At 42.4% G+C, this 26,026-nt stretch overlaps 2 protein-coding genes across 3 annotated transcripts; one reads left to right on the top strand and one right to left on the bottom strand.

The window, feature by feature from the left end:
• Positions 1–2,141: 2,141 nt before the first annotated feature.
• On the top strand, positions 2,142–4,784 carry LOC119304190 (26S proteasome non-ATPase regulatory subunit 11 homolog). Its single transcript, XM_037581366.1, has 2 exons — positions 2,142–2,298; positions 3,200–4,784. Exon 2 carries the CDS (start codon positions 3,214–3,216, stop codon positions 4,492–4,494), a length of 1,281 nt encoding a protein of 426 aa, XP_037437263.1. The 5' UTR covers positions 2,142–2,298; positions 3,200–3,213; the 3' UTR covers positions 4,495–4,784.
• Positions 4,785–4,988: 204 nt separating this feature from the next.
• Positions 4,989–7,817, bottom strand: LOC119304192 (dihydrodipicolinate reductase-like protein CRR1, chloroplastic). Of its 2 annotated transcripts, XM_037581368.1 has the most exons (10): positions 7,505–7,817; positions 7,271–7,393; positions 7,102–7,176; positions 6,937–7,002; positions 6,469–6,564; positions 6,266–6,382; positions 5,936–6,028; positions 5,680–5,781; positions 5,525–5,611; positions 4,989–5,445 (listed from the first exon to the last, which is right to left on the bottom strand). In XM_037581368.1, the coding sequence occupies exons 1-10, from the start codon at positions 7,733–7,735 to the stop codon at positions 5,413–5,415; spliced, it is 1,023 nt and encodes a 340-aa protein (XP_037437265.1). In that variant the 5' UTR covers positions 7,736–7,817; the 3' UTR covers positions 4,989–5,412. The 2 variants fall into 2 exon arrangements, with proteins under 2 accessions (XP_037437265.1, XP_037437264.1); XM_037581367.1 differs by having other exon boundaries at positions 6,937–7,176.
• Positions 7,818–26,026: the final 18,209 nt, after the last annotated feature.

Raw genomic sequence — 26,026 nt, 5'->3', positions numbered from 1 at the left:
CAAAAGCCATAATTTGTCCATCCCCTCTTTTCTAATCTATATGTCGTCCAAATCTTGTTTTGAATGCCAACCACAAGAAGAATTTGACCTTGGGAAGCCCCAGACCTTCCAAACGGTTTCGCTCATGGTGGTCGACGTGGAACCCGAGAATTGGATCTTGTAAGCTAAAAGTTGTTGTGTGCTCTCTATTCACCTCAAACTTCTAAGAGATGGCACCTTGTATGTATGTGTGGAGTTGAAGTTGCTCAAGGAAAACCCAAAGGTCCATGAACTTAGCTATATGGTCCACATAGAGTGCCATAGAAGGTGCACCCAAGCGTTGTCACGCATGGCATCCCGCAACGTCCACCTCTTGCGCTTGGAGGCCGCGAAGATGAGAGGAGTGATATCCTTTGGTTTTTTCTCTCGCAACCATGACGCTTCCCAAACTAGTTGAATTTGTGACAGCTAAAAACTAACACTAAAATTTGGCAACATCGATATGATGATTATATCGCACCATAACATTTCAAATATATGCTCAACTTTCACATGAACAAACAAAAAAGACGAATTCTATTGTGAACGATACCTCATGAAAAGATCTTTTGTTAATAGGAAACTCAGCTACTATTCACAAGATGATTCATTTTTGTTCCTTAGAACTGTAGATCGAGTTTGAGTTTGATTTCTTGTGTTTAGATTTGTACACATTGTATCGCCGTTGTAACAAAACAAAAACGTGTTTTCATTTTTTTTATTAAATTCGATAGTGTGATGGTGCCACATGTAAAGGCGTAACATCACTATACACTCTTACATTGTAAGTGCTAAATCCACACGTCAATTCTTTTATGGGCGTGGCCAACTCTTATCTAGAAGAGCTGACATCACTATACACATAACTAAGTATCATCTGATCGCAATGTTATTTTTGCAGGTTATCGATGCATATTTAACTGCAATGACGCCCTGGAAGCCGAACTACATGCTCTAATGCAAGGAATGACCCTGTCTATTCAACATAGTGAGGAGCCTGTCATTGTCCAATCCGACTCATAGGAAGCACTGATGGGAATGAAGGGGGATAGCCTTCTGTATTCCGCTTATGGACACTTGGTAGCTGAGATTCAACATTTTATGGGTGAACGAGAGTTTATTCCTTCGAAAGTTAAGCATGAACAAAATAGGGTAGCAGATCGATTGACTTTGTATAGTCGTACGGAGAACACTACTGCCGTATGGCTAGGTAGAGGTCCACCTTGTGTGAAGGAACTTTTGCCTCTTGATTGTAACCTTGTGGTCTTAGAATAAATCTCTTTTACCCTTGCAAAAAAAAAGTATCATCTGACTCGTGCACTACTTGATTTCAAGTGAAGATTCGTGTGTATTTTTTTATTTGATTAACTGAATGTATATGAGATTTTGCTAATTCTCATCTGGCATGAATAGAAAATCTTTTCTTAAGAACTTCTTAGTGCTTTCACATAGATTTTTTTTAAGAAAGATGACCCAAGTTCCTCTTCACGCCTACATAAGCTAAACACAGAGTCTGAAGGCTCTAGTTTGGTTTAATTTAATATAGTCTTTCATATCCAAAATCAATCTATTCAATATGTTTGATCTGCAGGTTAATATGATGATGAGACTTTTAAAATAACCGAACTTTAAGATTCATGTAAATTTTTAGTGGGTGTACCAGAGCAAAACTGTCAATTAAAACATTGCAATTTATATGTGCCCTAGATTCATATTCAAAATCCATGTATACAAAGTTCAAAAAAAAAATTTACCTATACAGGACGTTCTCTCCGCCGCCGCCAAACCTTTCCTTCTCTTCTTCCTCTCCCGGCTTTTCCTCCGACTCCTTCGGTTCCTCACTGGTCACCCCCACCCCTGCTCTCAACTTCTCAAGTCTGAACCCTCCGCTTCGCTTCACGCCCGTGCGTCCTCCGATTTGCAGGCTGATATGGCGATAGCCTTTTTAAGTAACCAAACTTTAAGACTCATGTAAATTTTTAGTGTGTATACCAGAGCAAAACTGTTAATTTTAAACCTTGCAATTTATATGTGCCCTAGATTCATATTCAAAATTCATTTATACAAAGTTCAAAAAATAAAAATAAATCCATCTAACAGAACGTTCTCTCGGCCGCCGCGGCGCCGCCGAACCTTTCCTTCTCTTCTTCCTCTCCCGACTCTTCCCGACTCCTTCGGTTCCTCACCGGTCACCCCCACCCCTCAGGTCTGAAACCCTCTCGCGCCGCCGCCGTCGCCGTCCCCGTCCTCCCTCTCGTCGCGCCTCCGCCGGCCTTTCAGGTACGGCCCCCCTGCCGTCCGCCGATTAGCTAAGCCCCGCTGGTGCCTCCCCGATTTTAGGATGCGCGCGGCCATCTAGATCCGCCGATGGGGCGGTCCCGACGGCAACCGATCTGCCGACGTTGGTGCTCCGCGAAAACCCGCTGCTGGGTCGAGCTAGCGCGTTCTGGAAGCCTGTCGAGTTTGTCAGCGTAGAGAGAACTGGACCTTGCCGAGGGCTGCGCGGTTTCCCCCATGCCCTTCTGGCAGTTTATCCCGGGGCTAGGGTTCTTCTGGTCATGGCAATTAGGCTTCAGGAGCTCTTGTTGCGGCCTAGCTTGGCGAAGGGCAATTGTCGATTCTACTGCCGATTTGTTGGACACCGGTGTAGCACAGCGTTTCACCGATTTAGTTCATGTTCAGAGAAACTGATACGTCTAGCTGAATTGAACACCATATCTGTTTTGATTTATGCCAACTTAGCACCCCGGATGATTCCTTGTACAGTATGGTGCTGGGACGCTGTTGAGACGCACTTATAGCACTCTAGGTGTTGTCCTGTAAATCTGAATAATAATGCTTATATCATCAACGATGACTCAGGACACTAGTAGCCACTTTGTACTGAAGATTTTTGTACGACGTGTGTGTTTCCTGGCATGTCATGGTATATGTTGGGTTCATTTGTCGTGGTCAGCTACTCCAGATAGTGTAATTAGAAGTTAGAACTAACTTGGTTAGTGTTGCTAAAGTAAACGGCATCTCTAGTGGTCGTGGTTTCATGCACACCCTTGTGTTCTTCATCTGTTAATTGGAGGCGCCGTGGAGAAAATTCATGAGTTCACTTAGCACCATGTATTGGCGTGTGTTACTTTGATATTCTGTAACGCTTCGTAACTTGGCATTTGTTTTTTGTTCGCAGTTTAGGGTGGGATCATGTCTTCTGCAATGGAGTCATCGTACCTTCCTGCTACTACTGAGTCAATTGAAAAGGCTCAGGAGGCTAAGGATGCTTCAGAGTCAATTTCAATCCTTTACCGTGTGATCCAAGACCCGTCTTCATCTGCAGATGCACTGAGAATAAAAGAGCTTGCGATTACCAACCTTACAAACTACCTCACTAAAGAGAACCGTGCCGAGGATCTGCGTAATCTCTTGACCCAGCTGAGGCCATTTTTCTCACTGATTCCCAAGGCCAAGACTGCAAAAATTGTCCGTGGAATCATTGATGCCGTCGCCAAGATTCCTGGAACATCTGATCTTCAGATCTCGCTCTGCAAGGAGATGGTGGAATGGACGCGTGCAGAGAAACGTACGTTCCTCAGGCAGCGTGTGGAGGCAAGGTTAGCGGCCCTTCTTTTGGAGAATCAAGAGTACACTGAAGCCCTGACCCTCCTTACTGGACTTATCAAGGAAGTCAGGAGACTTGATGACAAGTTGCTTCTTGTGGACATTGACCTTTTGGAAAGCAAACTCCACTTCTCTCTGAGAAACCTGCCTAAGGCCAAAGCTTCACTGACCGCTGCAAGAACAGCGGCGAATGCCATTTATGTTCCACCAGCTCAGCAGGGCACTATTGATCTGCAGAGTGGAATCCTTCATGCGGAAGAGAAGGACTACAAAACTGCTTACAGCTACTTCTTTGAAGCATTCGAGGCTTTCAACGCACTGGACGACCCAAGAGCTATCTTCAGCTTGAAGTACATGCTCTTGTGCAAGATAATGGTCAACCATGCTGACGATGTTGCTGGAATAATCTCATCTAAGGCCAGCCTGAAGTATGTGGGTCCTGATGTTGATGCTATGAAAGCCGTAGCGGATGCCTACTCTAAGAGATCTCTCAAGTACTTTGAAACCGCCCTTCGTGATTACAAAGCCCAGCTTGAGGAGGACCCTATTGTCCACAGGCATCTTTCATCTCTGTATGATACCCTTCTGGAGCAGAACCTCTGCAGGTTGATTGAGCCCTACTCGAGGGTGGAGATTGAGCATGTTGCTCAGATGATTGAATTGCCAGTTGACCATGTGGAGAAGAAGCTGTCACAAATGATCCTTGACAAGAAATTTGCTGGTACTCTAGATCAAGGTGCTGGTTGCCTCATTATCTTTGAGGAGATGAAAACAGAGGCCATCTTCCCTGCCACACTCGAAACTATTTCAAACGTTGGGAAGGTTGTGGACAGTCTTTACATGAGGTCTGCGAAGATCATGGCTTGAACACTAGTACCCACATGATAGTTTATCTGTTGGCTATGGTTTCATCTTTTAAAAGTTATATTAGTGTCTTTCAAGACATTTAATCCTGTCAGTTTGACACTTTAATCTGCAATGTTGGGTTTTTTAGTTAAAAAAATCTACCTTGCTATGATTGGCGTGTACCTTGAAAACTAGATGGTTCAAGATGAACCATGTTATGCTGCCGCGACATTCTTTTGTGATAATTTTCCATTAGCTTTTTTTTTCGCCTGTGTATTGCTGAATATACAATGCTGAGAGGTTGTATGGCTTTTCTTTGGCATCGGCGGTAAATATGTCGAATTTGTGCATGGATTGTCCCGGGATTCTCATCTGCGCTGAGGATATATCCTGCACTGTTGATGCTGCTATGAATATTTGGACTGATGTTTGTAGTTACAAGGCTCCTGTGTGATTTCTTCATGCCCTGTCGGCAGTGATTTCTGTCTAGCAATCCTGTAGTGCTTTCAGAGTTGTAGACGAAACCAAGTTAAAAGGGTGCACTAGAGTTCCAAAAAAAAGTTGGTACACTGGAAAGGACCCGCATCATAGCGTGACTGGTATCATTTATCTCTATGAGTATGCTTCTGAAAAAGCCTCTAACAGTATAGTAAGCCACCAGGTATACACATGAGGGCTTGTCATCAGCTTGCTTATTGTCTAGAGCTCTTATCAGAAGTGTCATCTTATGCATGGAGCCATTCTTTTCGAAACTCTGCATCGCGTTCTTAGGTCTCGGATCCGCCTTGTCGTTGGCACTTATCTGATTATGAGCCAAGGGATTGATTTAATCCTATTTATCTCTTATGGTGAACAGCTGGAAGATCAAAAACTGTAGTTCTCTTCCTCGAAAAAATGACCCCTAGTCCTCATGATATGTGAATGTGAGTTGATCATTTCCTACAAGAACTTCTCCAGACCATAAATCAAGTTCTGCAAAAGATGTAGTGATCTTTTCAGTGAATAAGACATTGTCTCAAGTACACCACATGAAAAGTGCAGTGCCAGTTACCTTCAGGCGTATCACCTTCCGTATTGCCAGAATTAGTCCTGGCATTAGGCTCTGGACGTCTGTAACATCATGCTTCAAGGTGTAAACCTGAAAATAATGGTACTGTAGTCAGTTCATCCAAAGTTCAGTCAAAAGTATTATTTGGGCTTATGTACCTCTCCGGGGCCAGACAAAACGACCGACGTGCTCGAAGCAAGCCCTGGAAGAACCATGCTGTGCACACGCACCCCATCTTCTCCAAGTACCTGACCTCTCGCCTTTTCAACACTAGCCAGTTAGTTTGTGGAACATATCATTTGCAGTTTTCAAGTTTATAATTTGGAATAAAGTGACATATCAGTGCTCCTGCCAATGTTACTTCTAAAAATTTACGCCGAAAGGAAAATTTTCGAATGTTTGTGTAGCACTTACTGGATTATCGGAATCCATATCTTGTCTGTTGTATATCTGACCAAGATCAGATATGTTGTTCGCAATCTGTATTGCATCTGGCGATGGCAAGTCCTGTCAGTGCCAAACATCAGTCTAGCAATCTGCACATTGCTAATAGCACATCTACACAAAATTATTTATTTTCCCGATGGGTACTGTAAACGTTTTCCTTGGGCTTTTCCCCTCTTGCTTGTGATTGCAAGGCGGTAAAATATTAGCCGCACCTAATGTTCTGTGATGCAAATGATTGGAAGACATCCATATATCATACTGAATGCAGAGGGTTAACTTGTTGGGAGTGCTTCATACCGATGGGTTAGGTCTTGATTCCACTATCTCGACGTTGTTGTAGTGGAATGAGGCCTGGATTGCAGCTTGTTGAAGGAGTACCGAGCCAATCGACAGCGTTGGTGCGACCAAGCAACCCTGATCATGGACTCAACATAAGGTTGCATGTTTGAATATTCTGATCATGATGGATTTTAGAAACGATCGAGCAGTAGTAGCCTTACCATGCTTGCCTTGTCGCAGAATGCTGACAGCTCAGTTACTGTATCCATCTCGATTTTCGGAACGTATACGACACTGCTTAAGCCAAATGCTGCTGCCTGCGTGTAAACCATTTTTGGGTGGTCAGTAGTGTATTAGGTTTCACATCTCAAGTGCTGATGGAGATGTTACATAGTCTGAGGCATCCATCTAAGATTCATTAACCTGAACAATCTAAGCATCCACTATGTTCTGCAATCTAATTTAAATTCGATAAATATAGATCTTATTGTGTATCTTCCTTACAGTACTACAAAGTAACTGAACAACGTATGAATTTACTAGTTCTGAAGTGCGATCATCGTCCCGGTTTCTGAAATGCGTTCTTGAGATGATATTATTAGTTTCGGTTTGCTACTCCCTGAATCTGCATTTGCAATTCTGGATGAATGCGGATGCAGCTCGTATATTCTTGACATTGGATAATGTACCTGCTTGACATTGTCATAGACGGATGAAGGTTCACTGAAGTCAACAACCACACCAGTTGCTCTTGTCTGAAAAGAGCAGAATCTGCCTGCGGTCAGCGAAACGCGCACCCGAAAAGGAAGCACATGATGAGTCAACATTCCACAGGTGAAGATGCTAATCGATACCTGTGCTATGGAGCCGAGAACCATGGTGAGATCATTGAGCACCGGGATCTCCAGGGCTTCGTCCATGCCACTTAACTGAAGAAACAACACGAAGCACTCACAAACTGAAACAGAGCAAAAAACAGAGGCAGAGCACACGGGAACGAGTGGTGAGCAAGCAAGCACGCACCTCTCCTGCATCCATCCCGATGCACTGGGTGTCAATGGCGCCCGCGAGCTCCATCCCCCTCGCCCTGCTCACCGCCGCGATCGCCGCCCTCCCCATCTCCTTAGTGGCGCCGACGATGACCACCTGAATCAATTCCCAACGTACGTCGCCAGGGGAACAGCAGGGCGTCAGACATGACATTCCAAGCAGCTTAATGACCCCCTTAATCAATTCCATGCCATGTGGTAGCAGTACCTTGATTGTGCTCTGCGACGGCGGCGCCTGCGCGGATGCGGCGGAGCAGGAGACACTCGCCGCGGCGCTTCTCCTCCCGGCGACGACCTTACTGGTGCGGTGGTGGTGGTGGACGGAGTGGCGCCATGACGACGAACCAGGCGTGCCGATGCCGACGCCGTCTTTGCAGGGGGTCGTGGAGTAGGGGAGGAGGTTCAGGAAGCAGCGCCCTCCCATGGCCCCGTGGTTCATGCTCCTGTGAGCTATCCTATCTTGTTGCCAAAGCTGGAAACGCCCATAGTGAGTGAGTGAGTGGCTTGGGACGAGTGATCACTTGGGTTGGGTAGCAGCAGCTCACACAGTCACGCTGCACTCTTTAAATCTTAATTGATCTGAATAGTTCTCTTCTGTTTGGAAAATTGAAAGCAAGCAAAGTTCTGGAAATAGGAACCTATCAGTTTCCTCAGATCAGAACATCAAATAAAAAAACACTAAAAGATGAGGAGAGCAAGAGGGACACTGGGATACGGTTATGTTTTTCAAAAACAATTGCATGTGTGTGCCACGACTCAGGAGTCAGGACACATGATAGAGTCGAACTAATGAGGCCCTTCTCATCGCCCACAAATTGCAGCGGAGTCCTCTCCATAGAACCTTACAAGTTACAACTTAGAAGATGTGTACAGATGTGTCTTAATTCGAGAATCATGAGTTGATTCATGGAATGAAATATTCAAAAGTTTTGTTTTGTTTTCAAAAGGTTGGATATTCATAATTTACAATGCAGAGTATATGTTCCGGGGATCTGCAAATCAGGTTGATGCATGCAACGAAATATTTGCAAGGGTATTGGCTCGATTTTATTACGATTTACGAGGGAATTAGTAACTTCTTCCACCAGTGATTTTTTATAAATTTTCAAATAAGTAATGTACAGAAGAAACTAAACAGAACAAAAAAGAACATGCTATACATCTAAAACAGAGAAGGCACCAGGAGTGCCTAGAAAGGGCCTCAAGTCAAACTGTGCATATCTCTTCTTTTTTTGCCTTGAAATGAAAGTAAGCCAGTGAAGCTCCTCCTTATACTTTCGCCTGCATGACGTCATTACTGGTGTTCCAAACAGCCCATAGAACTAGAGTGAAAATCTCCAAGAAAAAAAGGTACTTGGAGGTAAGATTTGAGTGATAGATTCTTTGGATCAGGGTAGGCTAGATCATCCGGTAAACCTACCTTCTGCTTGTCCAGACGAGGAACTCCCGGTGCCGGCCATGGTGACGGTGGCCGGTGATGGCAGAGAGTGGATGGCGGCGGCAGTGGAACTTCCTGTGAGCACCGCGCTAACCCTAGATCGGTAGGGAATATCGGTGGGTTTTATGACAGCGGTGAACCTCGTATCGCGTGCCCTGACCCCCACCTCTATTAATATAGCGCGGGTCACAGGGGCCCATCAACCATAGTGGGTTGAGCGTCCCCGATCAGGGCGCGGATCTAAGGGCCCGGTGGGCCGTTGGGCCCACGCGGTGGAGATCAACCTAACATTCTCCCCCTTGATCCCAGCTTTACTTTTAACCTTATACTTTCTAATTTATCTGTTTCATCACATATTGGTACATAGAGCATGTTTCATCGTCACAGCTTAATTGCCGATAGAATCATACAGCTACAACATACGTTTTGTTCAGAAACAAATTCTGTTCCTTTTGGGCCTATCCAGGAATTATAAGGCTTTCCCTTAAACCCATGCCGGCTAAGTGTTCCTTGAACACATTGGGTGGTAAGACTTTCGTTAGCGGATCCGCAAGCATATGCTTTGTCCTTATATGCTCGAGACTTATAGTTTGATCCTGGATTTTATCTTTCACAACATAATACCTTATCTCTATTGTTTTGGCAGCATTACTCGACTTGTTGTTGTGAGCGTAAAATACTGCGGGTTGGTTGTCGCAGTACATCTTTAGTGGTTTGTGAATACAATCTACCACTTTCAAGTCGGGTACAAATTTCTTTAGCCATATCGCCTGCCCCGTGGCTTCGAAGCATGCTATGAATTCTGCATACATCGTGGATGATGCAACTATTGACTGTTTGGAGCTTTTCCACGAAATAGCTCCCCCAGCGAGAGTGAAGACGTATCCTGACGTGGATTTTCTATCATCTCTGTCCCCTGCAAAATCTGCGTCTGAATACCCTTTTATCTCTAGGGAATCACTTCTCCTGTATATTAGCATGTAGTCCTTCGTGCCTTGCGCATAACGCAATGCTTTCTTTACCATCTTCTAGTGCTCCATGCTTGGATTCTCTTGATATCTACCGAGTACCCAGGTGATAAAAGCTAAGTCAGGGCGAGTACACACTTGTGCATACTGTAAGCTGCCAACTGCCGAAGCATATGGTACTGCTTTCATTTGATCGATCTCGTACTGGTTCTTGGGACATTGGAATTTCCCAAAATTATCGCCCTTAACTATAGGAGCAGGTGTGGCTTTACTCGCATGCATACTATACCTTTTAAGAACCTTTTCTAAATATGCTTTCTGCGATAGTCCTAAGACTCCATTGTTCCTATCTCAGTGAATTTCTATGCCCAAAACATATGATGCTTCACCAAGATCTGTTATGTCAAAATTTGAGGATAAGTATTTCTTTGTTTCTTGTAGTAGACTAACATCACTAGTAGCAAGCAGGATATCATCCACATACAAGATTAGGAAAATATATTTCCCATTTTTAAACTTTGCATAAATGCAATTATCCTCAATGTTTTCTTTAAATCCAAAACTTTTAATCGTTTGATTAAACTTTAGATACCACTGTCGAGAGGCTTGTCTTAATCCATAAATGGATTTCTTCAGGCGGCATCCCATATTTTCCTTGCCTTCCATGATAAAACCCTTGGGTTGTTTCATGTAGACCTTTTCTTTTAAATCACCATTCAGAAATGCCGTCTTAACATCCATTTGAGGTAACTCTAAATCAAAATGAGCAACTAATGCCATTATTATTCTGAAGGAATCCTTACATGAGACTGGAGAAAATGTCTCATTGTAACCTATCCCTTCTCTTTGTGTAAATCCTTTTGCCACGAGTCGTGCTTTATACTTTTCTATATTCCCTTTAGAGTCATACTTAATTTTGTAGACCCATTTACAGCCTACTGTTTTGGCTCCTTTAGAAATTTCCTCTAAGTCCCAAACATCTTTGGAACTCATCGATTTCATCTCGTCTTCCATTGCCTTCATCCACTTCGATGAATGAGAGATTCTCATGGCTTCTTCATATGAGGTGGGATCTTTTTCCATATGAATCATTTCTGTGTTACAAACTTTAAAGTCAGCAGAAATAGCTGACTTTCTTGGTCTTGTAGACCTTCTAAGGGCCTCAGTTTCTGGCACATTCTGTGCCTCAACTTCTGGCACTTCTTCTAAAATTTGCTGTTGCACCTCCCTTTCATGCTCAACAATAGGTTCAATCGGCTCCTGACGGACAGGTTCCGGGTCTACTCCCATAGTTGTCATGGGTGGAGTTGCAACTGGTAGTGAGAAAAATGGCTCCTGAATCATCGGATTAGATGCATGCACCCTCTTCTCCTCAAGATCAATTTTCCGAGCTACCAAGCTCCCCCTCATCATTTCGTCCTCTAAGAAGACTGCATGTCTCGTTTCTACAAACTTTGTATATCTGTCTGGGCAGTAGAAACGAAAACCCTTTGATCTGTATGGATAGCCAATGAAGTGGCAACTCACTGTTTTAGGATCTAACTTTGCAATGTTTGGATTAAACATTTTGGCCTCAGTAGGGCACCCCCACACCCTGAAGTGTTGTAGGGAAGGCACCCTTCCTGTCCATAGCTCGTACAGTGTTTTGGGCACCGACTTGCTTGGTACTCTATTGAGAATGTGAATGGCGGTTTTAAGCGCCTCCATCCATAATCCCAATGGCAAGTTGGAATAACTCATCATGCTGCACACCATATCCATAAGTGTACGGTTGCGCCTTTTAGCTACTCCATTTTGCCGAGGCTCGCCCGGCATTGAATACTGGGCTACTATGCCAGCCTCCTACAAGAACTTCGCAAAAGGTCTAGGGACTTGGCCATATGGAGTGTGCCGACCGTAGTACTCTCCCCCACGGTCGGACCTTACTATCTTTATTCTTCTATCATGCTGATTTTCAACTTCAGCTTTGAATATTTTAAATTTATCCAACGCTTCTGATCTTTCTTTGATTGGATAAATATATCCATAGCTAGAGTAGTCATCTGTGAATGTTAAGAACGACTCATATCCATCCACACTTTTCACCGGAAATGGTCCACAAATATCAGTGTGAATGATTTCTAGTGTGCCTGTGCTATGGATTGCACCTTTTTTTGATTTGTTTTACGTACTTTCCTTTAATGCAATCTATGCATTGTTCTAAGTCTGAGAATTCTAACGGAGGAACAATTTCACTTTTGACTAATCTTTCTATTCTCCCCTTCGAAATATGGCCCAAGCGATAGTGCCATAATTTCGATGAGTCGAATGTTCTCTTTCTTTTCTTTTGTTCTTTATTCAACGCAGAAATATGTTCATTCACATTGCATACAGAATGCACTTTTTCACGAAGTGATAACAAATAAAGCTCATCCTGTAGTAAAGCATCACCCACATAAGCATTATTATACCATATGGCACACTTGCCATGTCCAAAATAACACTCATAATTTTCTTTGTCCAAACATGAAATGCTAACTAAGTTTCTATTACATGAAGGAACATAAATAACATCTCTAAGTAGAAGCTTGAATCCATCAGCTAACTCCAAGGAGATGTCGCTGACAGCTTCAACTTCCGCTTGAATTCCATTTGCTACCTCAATGCCTCTTTCTCTTCTTAGCGTATCCGGGTCGAATGGAATCCCTGTAAAGAATTTGCAACATGAACAGTTGCTCCTGAGTTAATCCACCAAGTGGATTTTGAAAACTGTGCATACAGGGATTCATCAACTAAGGAAACAATGTTGTTACCTGATACGTCTCCGTCGTATGTACTTTTCCAAACACTTTTGCCCTTGTTTTGGACTCTAACTTGCATGATTTGAATGGAATTAACCCGAACTGACGCTGTTTTCAGCAGAATTTGCATGGTGTTATTTATGTGCAGAAACAAAAGTTCTCGGAATGACCTGAAACTCCACTGAGTGTCTTTTTGGAAATAATAAAAAATACTGGCAAAAGATCAATGCCAGGGGCCCACACCCTAGCCACGACGGTGGGGGGCACGCCTGCCCCCTAGGCGCGCCCCCATACCTCGTGGGCCCCCTAGAGCTCCTCCGACCTCAACTCCAACTCTATATATTCACTTTCGGGGAGAAAAAAATCAAGGAGAAGGATTCATCACGTTTTACGATACGGAGCCGCCGCCAAGCCCTAAAACCTCTCGGGAGGGCTGATCTGGAGTCCGTTCGGGGCTCCGGAGAGGGGAATCCGTTGCCGTCATCATCATCAACCTTCCCCCATCACCAATTTCATGATGCTCACCGCCGTGCGTGAGTAATTCCATCGTAGGCTTGCTGGACGGTGATGGGTTGGATGAGATTTTTCATATAATCGAGTTAGTTTTGTTAGGGTTTGATCCCTAGTATCCACTATGTTCTGATATTGATGTTGCTATGACTTTACTATGCTTAATGCTTGTCACTAGGGCCCGAGTGCCATGATTTCAGATCCGAACCTATTATGTTTTCATGAATATATGTGAGTTCTTGATCCTATCTTGCAAGTCTATAGTCACCTACTTGAAGGAAATATGCCCTAGAGGCAATAATAAAGTTATTATTTATTTCCTTATATCATGATAAATGTTTATTATTTATGCTAGAATTGTATTAACCGGAAACATAATACATGTGTGAATACATAGACAAACAGAGTGTCACTAGTATGCCTCTACTTGACTAGCTCGTTAATCAAAGATGGTTATGTTTCCTAACCATGGACAAAGAGTTGTTATTTGATTAATGGGATCACATCATTAGGTGAATGATCTGATTGACATGACCCATTCCATTAGCTTAGCACCCGATCGTTTAGTATGTTGCTATTGCTTTCTTCATGACTTATACATGTTCCTATGACTATGAGATTATGCAACTCCCGTTTGCCGGAGGAACACTTTGTGTGCTACCAAACATCACAACGTAACTGGGTGATTATAAAGGAGCTCTACAGGTGTCTCCAAAGGTACATGTTGGGTTGGCGTATTTCGAGATTAGGATTTGTCACTCTGATTGTCGGAGAGGTATCTCTGGGCCCTCTCGGTAATGCACATCACATAAGCCTTGCAAGCATTGCAACTAATGAGTTAGTTGTGAGATGATGTATTACGGAACGAGTAAAGAGACTTGCCGGTAACGAGATTGAACTAGGTATTAAGATACCGACGATTGAATCTCGGGCAAGTAACATACCGATGACAAAGGGAACAACGTATGTTGTTATGCGGTCTGACCGATAAAGATCTTGGTAGAATATGTGGGAGCCAATATGAGCATCTAGGTTCCGCTATTGGTTATTGACTGGAGACGTGTCTCGGTCATGTCTACATTGTTCTCGAACCCGTAGGGTCCGCACGCTTAAGGTTTCAATGACAGTTATATTATGAGTTTTGATGTACCGAAGTTAGTTCGGAGTCCCGGATATGATCACGGACATAACGAGGAGTCTCTAAATGGTCGAGACATAAAGATTGATATATTGGACGGCTATATTCGGACACCGTAAGTGTTCCTGGGAAGTTCCGGATAAAACCGGAGCACCGGGGGGTTACCGGAACCCCCCGGGGGTTAATGGGCCTAAAGTGGAGAAGAGGAGGGGTTGCCAGGGCAGGCCGCGCGCCCCCTCTCCCCCTAGTCCGAATTGGACAAGGAGGGAGGGGCGGCGCCCCCCCTTTCCTTCCTCTCCTCTCTCCCTTCCTTCCCCCTCTCCTACTTGGACAAGGAAAGGGAGGGGAGTCCTACTCCCGGTAGGAGTAGGACTCCTCCTGCACGCCTCCTACTAGGGCCGGCCGCACCCCCCCTTGGATCCTCTATATACGGAGGCAAGGGGCACCCCTAGACACACAAGTTGATCCACATGATCTTATTCTTAGCCGTGTGCGGTGCCCCCTTCCACCATAATCCTCGATAATATTGTAGCGGTGCTTAGGCGAAGCCCTGCGATGGTAGAACATCAAGATCGTCACCACGCCATCGTGCTGATGGAACTCTTCCCTGACACTTTGCTGGATCGGAGTCCGTGGATCGTCATCGAGCTGAACGTGTGCTAAAACTTGGAGGTGCCGTAGTTTCGGTGCTTGATCGGTCGGGCCGTGAAGACGTACGACTACATCAACCGCGTTGTGCTAACGCTTCCGCTGTGGATCTACAAGGGTGCGTAGATCACACTCTCCCCTCTCATTGCTATGCATCACCATGATCTTGCGTGTGCGTAGGAATTTTTTGAAATTACTACGTTCCCCAACAGTGGCATCCGAGCCTAGGTTTTATATGTTGATGTTATATGCACGAGTAGAACACAAGTGAGTTGTGGGCGATATAAGTCATACTGCTTACCAGCATGTCATACTTTGGTTCGGCGGTATTGTTGGACGAAGCGGCCCGGACCGACATTACGCGTACGCTTACGCGAGACCGGTTCTCCCGACGTGCTTTGCACAGAGGTGGCTAGCGGGTGACAGTTTCTCCAACTTTAGTTGAACCGAGTGTGGCTACGCCCGGTCCTTGAGAAGGTTAAAACAACACCAACTTGACAAACTATCGTTGTGGTTTTGATGCGTAGGTAAGATTGGTTCTTGCTTAAGCCCGTAGCAGCCACGTAAAACTTGCAACAACAAAGTAGAGGACATCTAACTTGTTTTTGCAGGGCATGTTGTGATGTGATATGGTCAAGACATGATGCTAAATTTTATTGTATGAGATGATCATGTTTTGTAACCGAGTTATCGGCAACTGGCAGGAGCCATATGGTTGTCGCTTTATTGTATGCAATGCAATCGCGCTGTAATGCTTTACTTTATCACTAAGCAGCAGCCATAGTCGTGGAAGCATAAGATTGGCGAGACGACAACGATGCTACGATGGAGATCAAGGTGTCGCGCCGGTGACGATGGTGATCACGACGGTGCTTCGAAGATGGAGATCACAAGCACAAGATGATGATGGCCATATCATATGACTTATATTGATTGCATGTGATGTTTATATTTTATGCATATTATCTTGCTTTGATTGACGGTAGCATTATAAGATGATCTCTCACTAATTATCAAGAAGTGTTCTCCCTGAGTATGCACCATTGTGAAAGTTCTTCGTGCTGAGACACCACGTGATGATCGGGTGTGACAGGCTCTACGTTCAAATACAACGGGTGCAAAACAGTTGCACACGCGGAATACTCAGGTTATACTTGACGAGCCAAGCATATACAGATATGGCCTCGGAACACGGAGACCGAAAGGTCGAGCGTGAATCATATAGTAGATATGATCAACATAGTGATGTTCACCAATAAAACTACTCCATCTCACGTGATGATCGGACATGGTTTAGTTGATTTGGATCACGTAATCACTTAGAGGATTAGAGGGATGTCTATCTAAGTGGGAGTTTTGAAGTAATATGATTAATTGAACTTAAATTTATCATGAACTTAGTCCTGGTAGTATTTTGCAAATTATTTTGTAGATCAATAGCTCGCGTTGTTGCTTCCCTGTGTTTATTTTGATATGTTCCTAGAGAAAATTGTGTTGAAAGATGTTAGTAGCAATGATGCGGATTGGATCCGTGATCTGAGGTTTATCCTCATTGCTGCATAGAAGAATTATGTCCTTGATGCACCGCTAGGTGACAGACCTATTGCAGGAGCAGATGCAGACGTTATGAACGTTTGGCTAGCTCAATATGATGACTACTTGATAGTTTAGTGCACCATGCTTAATGGCTTAGAATCGGGACTTCAAAGACATTTTGAACGTCATGGAGCATATGAGATGTTCCAGGAGTTGAAGTTAATATTTCAAGCAAATACCCGAGTTGAGAGATATGAAGTCTCCAACAAGTTCTATAGCTAAAAGATGGAGGAGAATCGCTCAACTAGTGAGCATGTGCTCAGATTGTCTGAGTACTACAATCGCTTGAATCAAGTGGGAGTTCATCTTCCAGATAAGATAGTGATTGACAGAATTCTCTAGTCACCATCACCAAGTTAGTAGAACTTCGTGATGAACTATGATATGCAAGGGATAACGAAAACGATTCCCAAGCTCTTCGTAATGTGGAAATTGACGAAGGTAGAAATCGAGAAAAACATCAAGTGTTGATGGTAGACAAGACCACTAGTTTCAAGAAAAGGGCAGAGGGAAGAAGGGGAACTTCAAGAACAACAGTAAGCAAGTTGCTTCTCAAGTGAAGAAGCCCAAGTCTGGTCCTAAGCCTGAGACTAAGTGTTTCTACTGCAAAGGGACTAGTCACTGGAAGCGGAACTACCCCAAGTGATTGGCAGATAAGAAGGATGGCAAAGTGAACATAAGTATATTTGATATACATGTTATTGATGTGTAATTTACTAGTGTTTATAGCAACCCCTCAGTATTTGATACTAGTTCAGTTGCTAAGATTAGTAACTCGAAACGGGAGTTGCAGAATAAACAGAGACTAGTTAAGGGTGAAGTGATGATGTGTGTTGGAAGTGGTTCCAAGATTGATATGATCATCATCGCACACTCCCTATACTTTCGGGATTAGTGTTGAACCTGAATAAGTGTTATTTGGTGTTTGCATTGAGCATGAATATGATTTGATCATGTTTATTGTAATACGGTTATTCATTTAAGTAAAAGAATAAATTGTTGTTCTGTTTACATGAATAAAACCTTATATGGTTACACACCCAATGAAAATAGTTCGTTGGATCTCGATCATAGTGATACACATAATCATAATATTGAAACCAAAAGATGCAAAGTTAATAATGATAGTGCAACTTATTTGTGGCACTGCAGTTTAGGTCATATTGGTGTAAAGCGCATGAAGAAACTCCATGCTAATGGGTTTTTGGAATCACTTGATTATGAATCAGTTGATGCTTGCGAACCATGCCTCATGGGCAAGATGACTAAAACGCCGTTCTCCGGAACTATGGAGCGAGCAACTGACTTATTGGAAATAATACATACTGATGTATGAGATCCGATGAGTGTTAAGGCTCGCTGCGGGTATCATTATTTTTTGATCTTCACAGATGATTTGAGCAGATATGGGTATATCTACTTAATGAAACACAAGTCTGAAATATTTGAAAAGTTCAAAGAATTTCAGAGTGAAGTGGAGAATCATCGTAACAAGAAAATAAAAGTTTCTACGATATGATCGCAGAGGTAAAATATTTGAGTTACGAGTTTGGCCTTCAGTTAAAACAATGTGAAATAGTTTTACTACTCACGCCACCTGGAACACCATAGCATAATGGTGTGTCCAAACATCATAACCGTACTTTATTAGATATGGTGCGATCTATGATGTCTCTTATCGATCTACCACTATTGTTTTGGGGTTATGCATTAAAGACAGCTGCATTCACGTTTAAAAGGGCACCATCTAAGTCCGTTGAGATGACACAATCTGAACTGTGGTTTGGCAAGAAACCAAAGTTGTCGTTTCTTAAAGTTTGGGATTGTGATGCTTATATGAAAAAGTTTCATCCTGATAAGCTCAAACCCAAATCGGAGAAATATGTCTTCATAGGATACCCAAAGGAGACTGTTGGGTACACCTTCTATCACAAATCCGAAGGCAAGACTTTTGTTGCTAAATTCAGAGTTTTTCTAGAGAAGGAGTTTCTCTCGAAAGAAGTGAGTGGGAGGAAAGTAGAACTTGATGAGGTAACTGTACCTGCTCCCTTATTGGAAAGTAGTTCATCACAGAAATCTGTTCCTGTGACTACTACACCAATTAGTGAGGAAGCTAATGATGGTGATCATGTAACTTCAGATCAAGTTACTACCGAATCTCGTAGGTAAACCAGAGTGAGATCCGCAGCAGAGTGGTACGGTAATCCTGTTCTGGAAGTCATGTTACTAGACCATGATGAACTTGCGAACTATGAGGAAGCGATGATGAGCCCAGATTCCGCGAAATGGTTTGAGGCCATAAAATCTGAGATATGATCCATGTATGAGAACAAAGTATGGACTTTGATGGATTTGCCCGATGATCGGCAAGCCATAGAAAATAAATGGATCTTCAAGAGGAAGACGGACGCTGATAGTAGTGTTACTATCTACAAAGCTAGAATTGTCGCAAAAGGTTTTCAACAAGTTCAAGGTGTTGACTACGATGATATTTTCTCACTCGTATATATGCTTAAGTATGTCCGAATCATGTTAGCAATTGCCGCATTTTATGAAATCTAGCAAATGGATAAACAAAACTGCATTCCTTAATGGATTTCTTAAAGAAGAGTTGTATATGATGCAACCAGAAGGTTTTGTCAATCCTAAAGGTGTTAACAAAATATGCAAGCTCCAACGATCCATCTATGGACTGGTGCAAGCATCTCGGAGTTGGAATATACGCTTTGATAAGTTGATCAAAGCATATAGTTTTATACAAACTTACGGTGAAGCCTGTATTTACAAGAAAGTGAGTGGGAGCACTACAACATTTCTGATAAGTATATGTGAACAACATATTGTTGATCGGAAATAATGTATAATTTTCTGGAAAGCATAAAGGAATATTTGAAAGGAGTTTTTCAAAGAAAGACCTCGGTAAAGCTGCTTACATATTGAGCATCAAGATCTATAGAGATAAATTAAGACGCTTGATAAGTTTTTTCAATGAGTACATACCTTGACAAGATTTTGAAGTAGTTCAAAATGGAACAGTCAAAGAAAGAGTTCTTGCCTGTGTTGCAAGGTGTGAAATTGAGTAAGACTCAAAGCCCGACCACGGCAGAAGATAGAAATAGAATGAAAGTCATTCCCTATGCCTCAGCCATAGGTTCTATAAAGTATGCCATGCTGTGTACCAGATCTATTGTATACCCTACACTGTGTTAAACAAGGGAGTACAATAGTGATCTAAGAGTAGATCACTGGACAACGGTCAAAATTATCCTTAGTGGAATAAGGAAATATTTCTCAATTATGGAGGTGAAAAAAAAGGTTCGTCGTAAAAAGTTACGTCGATGCAAGTTTTGACACAGATCTGGATGACTCTAAGTCTCGATCTAGATACATATTGAAAGTGGGAGCAATAAGCTAGAGTAGCTCCGTGCAGAGCGTTGTTGACATAGAAATTCGCAAAATACTTACGGATCTGAATGTGACAGACCCGTTGACTAAAATTATCTCACAAGCAAAACATGATCACACCTTAGTACTCTTTGGGTGTTAATCACATAGCGATGTGAACTAGATTACTGACTCTAGTAAACCCTTTGGGTGTTGATCACATATCGATGTGAACTATGGGTGTTAATCACATGGTGATGTGAACTATTGCTGTTAAATCACATGGCGATGTGAACTAGATTATTGACTCTAGTGCAAGTGGGAGACTGAAGGAAATATGCCCTAGAGGCAATAATAAAGTTATTATTTATTTCCTTATATCATGATAAATGTTTATTATTCATGCTAGAATTGTATTAACCAAAAACATAATACATGTGTGAATACATAGACAAACAGAGTGTCACTAGTATGCCTCTACTTGACTAGCTCGTTAATCAAAGATGGTTATGTTTCCTAACCTTGGACAAAGAGTTGTTATTTGATTAACGGGATCACATCATTAGGTGAATGATCTGATTGACATGACCCATTCCATTAGCTTAGCACCCGATCGTTTAGTATGTTGCTATTGCTTTCTTCATGACTTATACATGTTCCTATGACTATGAGAATATGCAACTCCCGTTTGCCGGAGGAACACTTTGTGTGCTACCAAACGTCACAACGTAACTGGGTGATTATAGAGGAGCTCTACAGGTGTCTCCAAAGGTACATGTTGGGTTGGCGTATTTCAAGATTAGGATTTGTCACTCTGATTGTCGCAGAGGTATCTCTGGGCCCTCTCGGTAATGCACATCACATAAGCCTTGCAAGCATTGCAACTAATGAGTTAGTTGTGAGATGATGTATTACGGAACGAGTAAAGAGACTTGCCGGTAACGAGATTGAACTAGGTATTAAGATACCGACGATCGAATCTCGGGCAAGTAACATACCGATGACAAAGGGAACACCGTATGTTGTTATGCGGTCTGACCGATAAAGATCTTGGTAGAATATGTGGGAGCCAATATGAGCATCCAGGTTCCGCTATTGGTTATTGACTGGAGACGTGTCTCGGTCATGTCTACATTGTTCTCGAGCCCGTAGGGTCCGCACGCTTAAGGTTTCAATGACAGTTATATTATGAGTTTATGAGTTTTGATCTACCGAAGTTAGTTCGGAGTCCCGGATATGATCACGGACATAACGAGGAGTCTCGAAATGGTCGAGACATAAAGATTGATATATTGGACGGCTATATTTGGACACCGGAAGTGTTCTGGGGAAGTTTCGGATAGAACCGGAGCACCGGGGGGTTACCGGAACCCCCCCGGGGGTTAATGGGCCTCATGGGCCTAAAGTGGAGAAGAGGAGGGGCTGCCAGGGCAGGCCGCGCGCCCTCTCTCCCCCTAGTACGAATTGGACAAGGAGGGAGGGGCGGTGCCCCCCTTTCCTTTCTCTCCTCTCTCCCTTCCTTCCCCCTCTCCTACTTGGACAAGGAAAGGGAGGTGAGTCCTACTCCCGGTAGGAGTAGGACTCCTCCTGCACGCCTCCTACTAGGGCCGGCCGCACCCCCCTTGGATCCTTTATATAAGGAGGCAAGGGGCACCCCTAGACACACAAGTTGATCCACGTGATCTTATTCTTAGCCGTGTGCGGTGCCCCCTTCCACCATAATCCTCGATAATATTGTAGCGGTGCTTAGGCGAAGCCCTGCGATGATAGAACATCAAGATCGTCACCACGCCGTCGTGCTGACGGAACTCTTCCCCGACACTTTACTGGATCGGAGTCCGGGGATCATCATCGAGCTGAACGTGTGCTAAAACTCGGAGGTACTGTAGTTTCGGTGCTTGGTCGGTCAGGCCGTGAAGACGTACGACTACATCAACTGCGTTGTGCTAACGCTTCCGCTGTCGATCTACATGGGTACGTAGATCACACTCTCCCCTCTCGTTGCTATGCATCACCATGATCTTGCGTGTGCGTAGGAATTTTTTTGAAATTACTACGTTCCCCAACACTACTATGTGTTATGATCCGGCAACCCCCAAGTGACAATAATCGGGACCACTCCCGGTGATGACCGTAGTTTGAGGAGTTCATGTATTCACTATGTGTTAATGCTTTGGTCCGGTACTCTATTAAAAGGAGGCCTTAATATCCCTTAGTTTCCACTAGGACCCCGCTGCCACGGGAAGGTAGGACAAAATATGTCATGCAAGTTCTTTTCCATAAGCACGCATGACTATATTCGGAATACATGCCTACATTACATTGATGAATTGGAGCTAGTTCTGTGTCACCCTAGGTTATGACTGTTACATGATGAACCACACTCGACATAATTCTCTATCACCGATGCATTGCCTACGAGCTTTCCATATATTGTTCTCCGCTTATTTACTTTTCCGTTGCTATTGTTACAATCACTACAAAATACCAAAAACATTACTTTTGTTATCATTACCTTTTGCTACCGTTACCACTACTATCATATTACTTTGCTACTAAATACTTTGCTGCAGATATTAAGTTTCCAGGTGTGGTTGAATTGACAACTCAGCTGCTAATACTTGAGAAAATTCTTTGGCTCCCCTTGTGTCGAATCAATAAATTTGGGTTGAATACTCTACCCTCAAAAACTGTTGCGATCCCCTATACTTGTGGGTTATCAAGACTATTTTCTAGCGCCATTGCCGGGGAGCATAGCTCTATTCTTTGAGTCACTTGGGCTTTATATCTGCTTATCATTATGAAGAACTTTAAAGATCCAAGAACCAAGATTTATCCCTCAACTATGAGGGAGGTAAGGAACTGCCATCTAGCTCTGCACTTGATTCACCTTCTGTTTTGAGTAAGCTTGCGGCACCTAAACCTGCTTTTGCTATTCATTCTGATATGTCGCATGTTATTGATGATGCCACTTCTGCTATGCATGATACTTATGATGAAACTACTTCTATGCTTGATACTACTATGCTACTTGGTGAATTTCTTGATGAACAACTTGCTAGGGTTAGAGAGAATGAAATTATTGAAACTGATAATATTGATGAAAGTGATGATGAAGATTCTCCCCCTAATAAATATGAATTGCCTGTTGTTCCTGAGGGTTATGCTATGGATGAAGAAGCTACTAGAGCTATTTTAGCTTGCAATGATAGATATGATCTAAAGAGGTTATTAGCTAAATGGAAGCATCAATCCCTTAATGCTAGAATGAAACTTGACCCTGCTTTTGCTACTTCACCTATTTGTGTTACTGATAAGGATTATGAATTCTCCGTTGATCCTGATATAATTACTTTGGTTGAATCTGATCCTTTTTATGGCTATGAATCCGAAACTGTTGTGGCACATCTTACTAAATTAAATGATATAGCCACCCTGTTCACTAATGATGAGAGAACTCGTTACTTTTATATCCTTAAAATATTTCTATCCTCATTAAAGGGTGACGCTAAGATATGGTTTAATTCTCTTGATCCTGGTTGTGTGCGTAGTCCCCAGGATATGATTTATTACTTCTCTGCTAAATATTTCCCTGCTCATAAGAAACAAGCTGCTTTAAGGGATATATATAATTTTGTGCAAATTGAAGAAGAGAGTCTCCCACAAGCTTGGGGGAGGCTTCTCCAATTACCTAATGCTTTGCCTGATCATCCTCTTAAGAAAAATGAAATACTTGATATCTTTTACAATGGACTAACCGATGCTTCCAGAGATTACCTGGATAGTTGTGCTGGTTCTGTTTTCAGGGAGAGAACACCGGATGAAGCTGAAATTCTATTGAATAATATGTTGACAAATTAAAATAATTGGACACTTCCTGAGCCAACTCCTGAGCCTATTCCTAAACCAACTCCGAAGAAAAGGGGTGTTCTATTTCTTAGTCCCGAAGATATGCAAGAGGCAAAGAAATCTAAGAAACAAAAGGGTATTAAAGCTGAAGATGTTAAGAATTTACCTCCTATTGAAGAAATACATGGTCTTAATTTACCGCCTGTCGAAGAAATGCATAATTTTAATCCATCTCCTATTGAAGAAACACATGGTCTTGATAACCTGACACATGTAGTAAAGGTAAATTCTCTCTACAGATATGATAAAGCTGAAATCCCATTTACTAAGTTTGCTAGCCCATGCTTAGATGAGTTTGATAAATTTATGGTTAAGCAAGAAGACTTCAATGCTTACTTTGGTAGAGAATTAAAACGCAGTGCTGATATGCTTGAACACTTGGGTGATTATATGGCTAATGTTAAAGGTGAACTTAAACTTATTAGTAAACATGCTTCTATGGTTACCACTCAAGTAGAACAAGTACTTAAAGTTCAAAATGATTTGCTCAATGAATTGAATAGTAAGAATAATGATTTTGTTGTTAGAGTGGCTACTAGAGGTGGTAAAATGACTCAGGAACCTTTGTATCCTGAAGGCCACCCTAAGAGAATTGAGCAAGGTTCTCAGAGAAATAATATAGATGCACCTAGTCCTTCTAAAAGGAAGAAAAAGAAAAATGATAGGACTTTGCATGCTTCTAGTGAACCTGTTATTGATACATCTGAGAATCCAAATGATATTTCTATTTCTGATGCTGAAACACAGTCTGGTAATGAACCTGAAACTAGTGATAATGTTAATAATAATGTTCATGTTGATGCTCAACCTAGCAATGATAATGATATAGAAATCGAACCTGCTGTTGATCTTGATAACCCACAATCAAAGAATCAACATTATGATAAGAGAGACTTTGTTGCTAGGAAACATGGTAAAGAAAGAGAACCATGGGTTTAGAAACCCATGCCTTTTCCTCCCAAACCATCCAAGAAAAAGGATGATGAGGATTTTGAGCGCTTTGCTAAAATGATTAGACCTATCTTTTTGCGTATGCGATTAACTGATATGCTTAAAATGAATCCTTATGCTAAGTACATGAAAGAAATTGTTACTAATAAAAGGAAGATACCGGAAGCTGAAATTTCCACCATGCTTGCTAATTATACTTTTAAGGGTGGAATACCAAAGAAACTTGGATATCTAGGAGTACCCACTATACCATGCTCCATTAAAAGAAACTATGTTAAAACTACTTTATGTGATCTTGGAGCCGGTGTTAGTATTATGCCTCTCTCTTTATATCATAGACTTGATTTGAATAAGTTGACACCTACTGAAATATCTTTGCAAATGGCTGATAAATCAACTGCTATACCTGCCGGTATTTGTGAGGATGTGCCTGTTGTGGTTGCAAACGTTACTATTTTAACGGTCTGTTATTCTTAATATTCCCGAGGACGATAGTATGTCCATTATTCTTGGAAGACCCTTTTTGAATACTGCAGGGGCTGTTACTGATTGCAACAAAGGCAATGTCACTTTTCATGTTAATGGTAATGAGCATACGGTACACTTCCCGAGGAAACAACCTCAAGTCCACAGTATCAATTCTATTGGAAAATTCCATCGATTATTTTTGGAGGTTTTGAATTTCCTCTTCCTACTGTCAAGAAGAAATATGATATTATTATTGTTGGGGATGTGCATATCCCCGTTGAGGTAACTTAGTGTTATTCTAAATTTCTTCGGTTCCATGTTATTCGGAATGAGTTTGTTAACAAGACCTGATCAACCTTGTTAATGGATTCCTTTTGATGATCATGAGATGGATGAAGTTAGAGAGCATAACCCCCTGTACCCTCCTTTTACTTTCTGTTATTTATATTAAATAAAATAAAAATAGTATTTTCTGTCTGTTATCTGAATTATCCGTGCAATATAAAAATACCCCGAAAATAAAAGTTCTCCAAATGCCCTGAAATTTAAATATGCTTTTTTATGGTATATTTGAGAATATTTGGCACCGAGAACACATCAGGGGGGCATCCACCTAGCCACGAGGGCGGAGGGCGCGCCCCCTGATACGTCTCCAACGTATCTATAATTTTTGATTGCTCCATGCTATATTATCTACTGTTTTGGACATTATTGGGCTTTATTATCCACTTTTATATTATTTTTGGACTAACCTATTAACCGGAGGCCCAGCCCAGAATTGCTGTTTTTTTGCCTATTTTAGGGTTTCGAAGAAAAGGAATATCAAACGGAGTCCAAACGGAATGAAATCTTCGGGAACATGATTTTCTCAACGAACAAGACCCAAGAGACTTGGACCCTACGTCAAGAAACAAAAGAGGAGGCCACAAGGTAGGGGGGC

Source organism: Triticum dicoccoides, chromosome 5A (assembly GCF_002162155.2).
Source record: "Triticum dicoccoides isolate Atlit2015 ecotype Zavitan chromosome 5A, WEW_v2.0, whole genome shotgun sequence".
Taxonomy (NCBI): domain Eukaryota; kingdom Viridiplantae; phylum Streptophyta; class Magnoliopsida; order Poales; family Poaceae; genus Triticum; species Triticum dicoccoides.
Note: the sequence above shows the minus strand (reverse complement) of the source record. Positions and strands in the feature narration are given on the sequence as shown.